This window comes from Solanum tuberosum, unplaced genomic scaffold, assembly GCF_000226075.1.
Source record: "Solanum tuberosum cultivar DM 1-3 516 R44 unplaced genomic scaffold, SolTub_3.0 scf01020, whole genome shotgun sequence".
NCBI classification, from domain to species: Eukaryota; Viridiplantae; Streptophyta; class Magnoliopsida; order Solanales; family Solanaceae; genus Solanum; species Solanum tuberosum.
In genome coordinates this window covers 8,918-15,399 of record NW_006239922.1, presented here as the reverse complement: position 1 = coordinate 15,399, position 6,482 = coordinate 8,918, and the positions used below count along the sequence as shown (strand labels likewise).

Genomic DNA, 6,482 nt, shown 5'->3' with positions numbered 1-6,482 from the left:
TTTTTTTTGTATTGGACATGAAGTTTATGAATTTATGGAGTTATGGACGCTGAATCGCTTATTATCTCTGGGAGTTCTGTGGTTTCCCACGTTCCGTCTTTAATGCCAGTTGAGTGTGGCAATTAGTTTCTCCAAAAAAAAAAAAACCCTATTAGTTGTAGTATGTTAATAATGGTCTATTTTGTGCTCCTTATCTTTTGGTCTATTAAATGCATTTTTAATTATGGGCTATAAATTGCTAATTTTCAATAATAGTTGTATATATATGTCATTTACTCGTTTACATTGAAGCTTGATGGGCTTTAATCGTGGTGAGATAAAACGACAGTTTTGCTACTTATTTGGTTTTTTTTGTCAATCACAATATTACCCATTTGAGACTTGTAGAGTCTCCACTTGTCGTGCAAATTCAACCACGCGAAGGGTACATTAGTGTTTTTACTTACTTCCCTTTTTAGTCTCGTTTTATTAGTAATTGTAGACTTATACATATGCAGATGAATAATAAATACTCGTCGTTTTTAGTGTTTAGAAAAATTATAATAATATAATCATTTAACTTTATAAATGGAGTTTGGGAGAATAGAATATATTCAAGTTTTATGTGTATGGATTAAAAGATCCAAATGTAAATGAGATAAACTAGATGATTATATGAAATAACAATAACATTATTGTTAATATTGATCAAGAACTTCTTCATAATAATGTGAATTAAAGACTGTCGATTTATAATATTTATATCGTTCAACGTAGAATAAATATTGTACAATATAGCTATTATATTTTATAATCTACAAATAAAGTTACGAATTTTGAATAATCAAATATTTTAATTTATTGTTCTTTGAGTTGCAATACTAATTTACTTTCGATAACATATTCATGTTAAATTTTCCTTTTCTAAAGGTATAGTATTATTTTCGAAGAATCTGATATCCATTATTCATATTTTTGAAGAATCCAACAAGCATTCATAATTTTTTAAGAATTCGAGCAGTTACTTGCCAGAAATATTTCTTTTATCAATTCCTTTTAATCTAAAAAAAACATGTAGTCAACTCCTCCCAGAAGAAGAAGAGATAGCCACGGTCGTGTCCGGCGGCATCTCCACCGACCACCGCCGCTGGAAGGAGGAAATTCACTTCATCGACCGGAATCTCTATCGTCACCGACGCTAAAAGCTGCCGGAAGGAAAAAAATGTCTATTCTATCCTTGCATTCTCTCATTTTCAGCGTTAAAACCACTGCTAAATCCTACTGTTTCACTTCATTTCTTCCTTCTTTTTCAATCTGAAGCTCTAAATATAGAAAACTTTCACAATTTTCAACTCATTCATCATTCGATGATTCTCGAGATTTTTTTGTACCAAAACCCAAGCAAAACGACGATGATTCTGATGATAAACCATTCTCATTTGTTGATGAATGGGGCGAGAGGTCGAAACCGCAGCTCCGACCCATGACGAAGTTATCGGAATCGGATCCTCCTATTGACGTAGACGAATGGGGTAGAGCTGAGCTAGGGATTAACAACTCTTCAGGGATTGAAGATGAGTGGGGAGAGAAGTCGTTACCGAAGCTCCGACCCGCGAAAATGGTATCGGATTCGGATCCTCCTATTAACGAAGATGAATGGATCGGTGCTAAGCTAACAGGCAACGACAACATTGATAGAGTTAGAAATCAGGGTGTTTCCGAACTCGAATCAATGGAGGTAGATGGATGTGACGAAGCTGAGGTAGTGGGGAGAATCAATGCAGGTGTTGAAGAAGACGAGAGACTTGAAGAGATGAAAAAGTGCTTAATTGACACGGTTTATGGAACAGATTTTGGGCTCAGGGCCTCATTCGAGGTTCGAGCTGAGGCTCTGGAGCTGGTTGCTAAGTTGGAGGCAGCAAATCCAACTCCAAATCCTGTTGAATAGTGTGAGTTCTTGTTTCTCATTTCAATTTTCAGTTTTCTGTTTTTGGCTTATTTACCTGTGGTGGAATGATATGTGCTCGAATTGAATGGAGTCTATGTTGTCGGACTTCCCAAAATTGTTGTTGCACTTGTGTCGACAACTATAAATCAGTACTTTTGGAGGATTCAACATGCACCGATGACATTTTTGAAGAGTTTGAGCAACATAGATCATGGAGGATTGATACTTGATTCCATCTTATTTAGAATATAGAAGTAGATGGTTATTGAATGATTGATTGGCTTAGATAGCCACTCAACTAGATTAGAGTACAATTGACATGATTTGTTTACAGAGTTACTTGGTACTTGTTATTGGTGGAAGGTAACACGTTTTTGTGTTATTAGTTGAGTGCACGAGAGCTGGCCCGGACACTACAATTATCTCGTGTTAGGGGTAATGAATTTGTGTTTTTGAGTGTGTTTTGCGAGGGAAGAAAGTGGCTTTTGGGTGAATCTTTGCTCTAGGATTAATATAAGGTCTCTCATAGAGAAGTGGACATATTTTGGGAGTCCTAATAGGAATAGCTGATTTCTGATTTTGAACAAGGACTTCTATAAAGCCTTCAGATTTTGACTTGGCTAAGATTGCTGTTGAACTTCTCTGCTTATTGATGTAAGAGGTATACTTAGAGATGATTACCTTCCCAAAATTTTCGGCATTTAACTGCAAGTTGGAGCACCATGTGATGGTGATTCGTTAACTGCAATTTTTATTAATTCCCACAGCAGCATGCCTAAGTATTCAATGTTGTAGTGCTAGTGTTGGTTGCAATATACTAAAATGCCTGCACACAGTATTGGGCTAAAGGACGGAAGGGAATTCAATTGAATCCCCTTCCGAAAACTACACTGTGCAAGTAGGGTAAAAACATTTTTTTTGTATATATATATACATATTGTTGAATCCCCTTGACATATATAGAAGAGTTGAACTAGTTGGAAATGTAACCATTTCATGCATTAACTGGATTGAGGTAGATAACCACAAGGATACTACTATGCACAAACTCATCCTTATGTTGCTTCCTGATGTGTCAGGTTTACTGCATTTTCTGAGCTGTTACCTCTTCTGGCTGTGGGCACCATTCCTTTGTTGAAGGTCGAAAAGATTAGTCAAACAATTAGTATGAGCAGCCTTACCATAGAGAACTCAACTACATTGTCAAGCCCTGTAGCCACCTCGTCTTTCAGTGCAACTGCTGTCTTTGAAGTTCAGAGTCCATCAAGAATACAGGTACCTTTTTTGGACTGCACTGTAATTTCTTCAGAGAGGTACTAGAGTGTCGTATGTGAAGAGAATATTATCAAAACTGTACTACAGTCAAATAAGATAATAGTCGTGGTGATGTGACTCTCTGCCCCTGGCTAACAATGCATAGTTTATCTTGATGAACCTCCATAAGTTTGTAGAGTACATCCGTAGCTGTGTGCATTCATATACTAACTAGTACTTGCCTTTTCAGGTTGAATTCAAAGAAGGGACATTTAAGCCTCCAGAGATCAAGTCAAAAATAGATCTGCCAAAAAACGTGGATATCTTTGGCCAAAACATAAGTTTGTCACCTCTACAGCAATCTCTGGGACCTCTAGAAAATGTTGTGGCAGGTATAGCCCGGAATATTTCTAGTATGCCTCCTCTCAAGGTTCCAATTCCAGGTGAGAGGACAAAATCTTGGCTTATTACGACATACCTTGACAGTGATCTCCGGATTTCTAGAGGAGATGGCGGGCTTTTTGTTCTCGTTAAGGAACAGAGTTCTCTTCTGGATTAGTAGCAAGGTCCGACCTTGTATGTATATGATATGTAGAGGTCCTTCGAGCTTCATATATACAATACATAACTGTGAAGCAATATACATCTTGTCTTTTTAATCTATAATGCCATTTGTATAGCCATTACTCAGAGGAAGGAAACTGAAATTGGAAAATTAAGAGCATTTGCATATAATATATGTTATTTTGAAGTTCTGGTGTTGTTTGTTTCCAGTGGTTGGTAAACTTATGTCACTATGCCTTCTCTTGAGGTCAAAATTTGTTTCATTGCAATATTACTATCCTGAACTCGCAAAGTATGTCGGGGGTGAAGAAAGTCCTCTCTTATAGGAGAGGGACTATTGAATGAAAAAAGAAGTCTTCAAGAAGTGTCGTTAGAAATCATGAAAGAAATAGCTTTGAATAAAGATGCGTTAGCAGAAGTTTGATAACGATGGGTGTATGTAGGATCCTCCAAAAGTTGTGCATTCTTTGGAGGATCCTACACGAGTGCAACAACATCACTGGAGAGTCTGAGCAACATTGGCCAAATCTTTGGCCACAACAAAGGGAAAGGACTTGTTTCGTATAACTGTCATTGATCAAAGTTTTTTACACTCCTCCAGCTAATAACAAGAGAATAAATCAACCATGTCTTGTTTAATACCTGTGTGTACTGAGTAGTGACAACTACAAAATCATATCGAGAGGTTCCAAATTGTAGTGAACTCCAGAAAAAACTATGTGCTCTCCGACATGGGCTATTCAAAATGAGATGCGCTAAAAAGATGTAATAAAAAGATGATCAATTATCATGAACTCGATAGAGCAAACAATGGACTTGCCGCAGCCACATCATGCCTTCTTCTTCTTGGACTTGAGCATGACGTATCCAATAAACACGCTCAAGAAGCAGATGAGCGCCACTGCAGCATATACAGGAATGAGAATAGCGTATTCTTGTGGTAGAAAATACTTGTGCACGAAATGATTGCTAACATCAAGAGGCTGAAAGGACAAAACAACATTTGCACATCAATCTCCAGATAAAACTTAGGTTGCAACGGTCAGCTATGTTGCTCGGACTCTCCAATAATGTTGCCACACCCGTGGTCAGATCTTTCAAAAACGTACCGCTTTTGAAGGATCCAACATGCACCTAGCGACATTTTTGAAGAGTCTGAGCAACATAGAAGGTCAGTACAGAATGGGATGGAAGAGAATATGAGCTGACCAGAATGATAACCCAGAAGGTATAATATGTAAAAATGGACAAACTAGTCAATGTTAAAATGAGCCCAACAGCTCTGTCAGCTAACTCCATCGAGACTCCTCTGCTTGTGCCGCCTGTAAAAGAAGAATGTTTCAGTTAAGAACTTGTGTACCTTACAAGAAGAGGATCAAAACAAAAAAATTGGCATGGTCACAGGTTTGGCGGTACCATACAAGGTTCAAGGGACTAAAAGGAGAGAAGATAGAAAAAAAATTTGCCAATATAGTTTGGTAAAATTTCTTATGTCATTGTTTGGGTGCTTGTTTTAGTCTATAAAGTGACTTAACACGTTCGCAAACTAGCTTTTCTTTATCAGGAACCACAATACCCTCGGGTTGTTCCATGTAAATGTCTTCCTCCAATTCTCTATTTATGAAAATTGTTTTCACATTCATTTGATGAATTTGCAGGTCATATACCGCAACTAATGCAATTAACATCTGAATGAATGTAATTCTAGTTATTGGGGAGTATGTGTTGACAAAATCAAAACCTTATTTTTGTCTACAACCTTTGACAAAAAGTCTTGCTTTGTATTTGTCAATAGTTCTATCCACTTTCATTTTCCTTCTGAAGATTCACTTTGATCCCAAATGTTTATTTTTTGGAAGTAAATTAATTAACTTCCAATATGGTTGCTCAAGATTGAATCAGTCTCACTATTGACACCATCTTTTCAAAAGAATGAGTCTACAGAAGACACAATAAATGTTACAAAGTTATATTCAAAGGAAGTAGATGTCCTTTGACATTTACTACGCCTCTGAATCTCTTTATTAAGTACATTCTTTTTTTTCTTTCCAAGGTTTTTTAGACCCTTCACTAGACTACTCAAGTCTAATTTTACAGTCCACAGTCATAGGTCCTATTTTAATCCTTTTAGGAATAGGAACTTGGACTTAGGCTAGACACCCCACACTTTGAAATATTTTGAGTTGGATTTCTTTCCTTCCCATTTCTCATATGGAATAGATTGTATCCTAAACAAACAAAACTTTTTATTGCTTTCTTTCTGAAAAGACAACTTTTTGTTGTTCCGTTTTGTTGTAAGGATAGCTTCTCCATACAAGTTTTGTGGTAAACCTGAACTTATAAGTAATGTAGCCATCATTTCCTCCAAAGTTCAATTTTTTTCAATTCTGCAATTCCATTAGATTTAGGTGAATAGGACAGTAGTGTGATGGATAAATCCACTTTCCAAACATATTTCTGCAAAAGGAGATTTATATTCTCCATCCCTATCACTTCTTATCTTTTCATGTACTGATTTCAACTTTAATTTAATTTTGTCTAGACATTTCTATTGCTTCATCCTTACCATTCAGCAAATAAACATAACCGTATCAAATGCAATTGTCAATAAAAGTTATGAGATATTTTTTCCCACCACGAGATGATGTTGACTTCATATCACAAATGTCAGTGCAAATCAACTCTAAGGGATTAAAATTCCTTTCAACAGATTTATAAGAATGCTCAGCATACTTAG

The 6,482-nt window shown here is 36.4% G+C and overlaps 1 protein-coding gene across 3 annotated transcripts; it reads left to right on the top strand.

The window, feature by feature from the left end:
- Positions 1 to 987: 987 nt before the first annotated feature.
- Positions 988 to 3,916, top strand: LOC102584403 (plastoglobulin-1, chloroplastic-like). Of its 3 annotated transcripts, XM_015305738.1 has the most exons (3): positions 1,001 to 1,928; positions 3,007 to 3,202; positions 3,432 to 3,916. In XM_015305738.1, exons 2-3 carry the CDS (start codon positions 3,095 to 3,097, stop codon positions 3,738 to 3,740), a joined length of 417 nt encoding a protein of 138 aa, XP_015161224.1. In that variant the 5' UTR covers positions 1,001 to 1,928; positions 3,007 to 3,094; the 3' UTR covers positions 3,741 to 3,916. The 3 variants fall into 3 exon arrangements, 2 of the variants coding, with proteins under 2 accessions (XP_006367874.1, XP_015161224.1); XM_006367812.2 differs by lacking the exon at positions 3,432 to 3,916 and having other exon boundaries at positions 988 to 1,928; positions 3,007 to 3,087; XR_001472560.1 differs by lacking the exon at positions 1,001 to 1,928 and having other exon boundaries at positions 3,159 to 3,240; positions 3,432 to 3,490.
- The last annotated feature ends 2,566 nt before the right edge of the window (positions 3,917 to 6,482 follow it).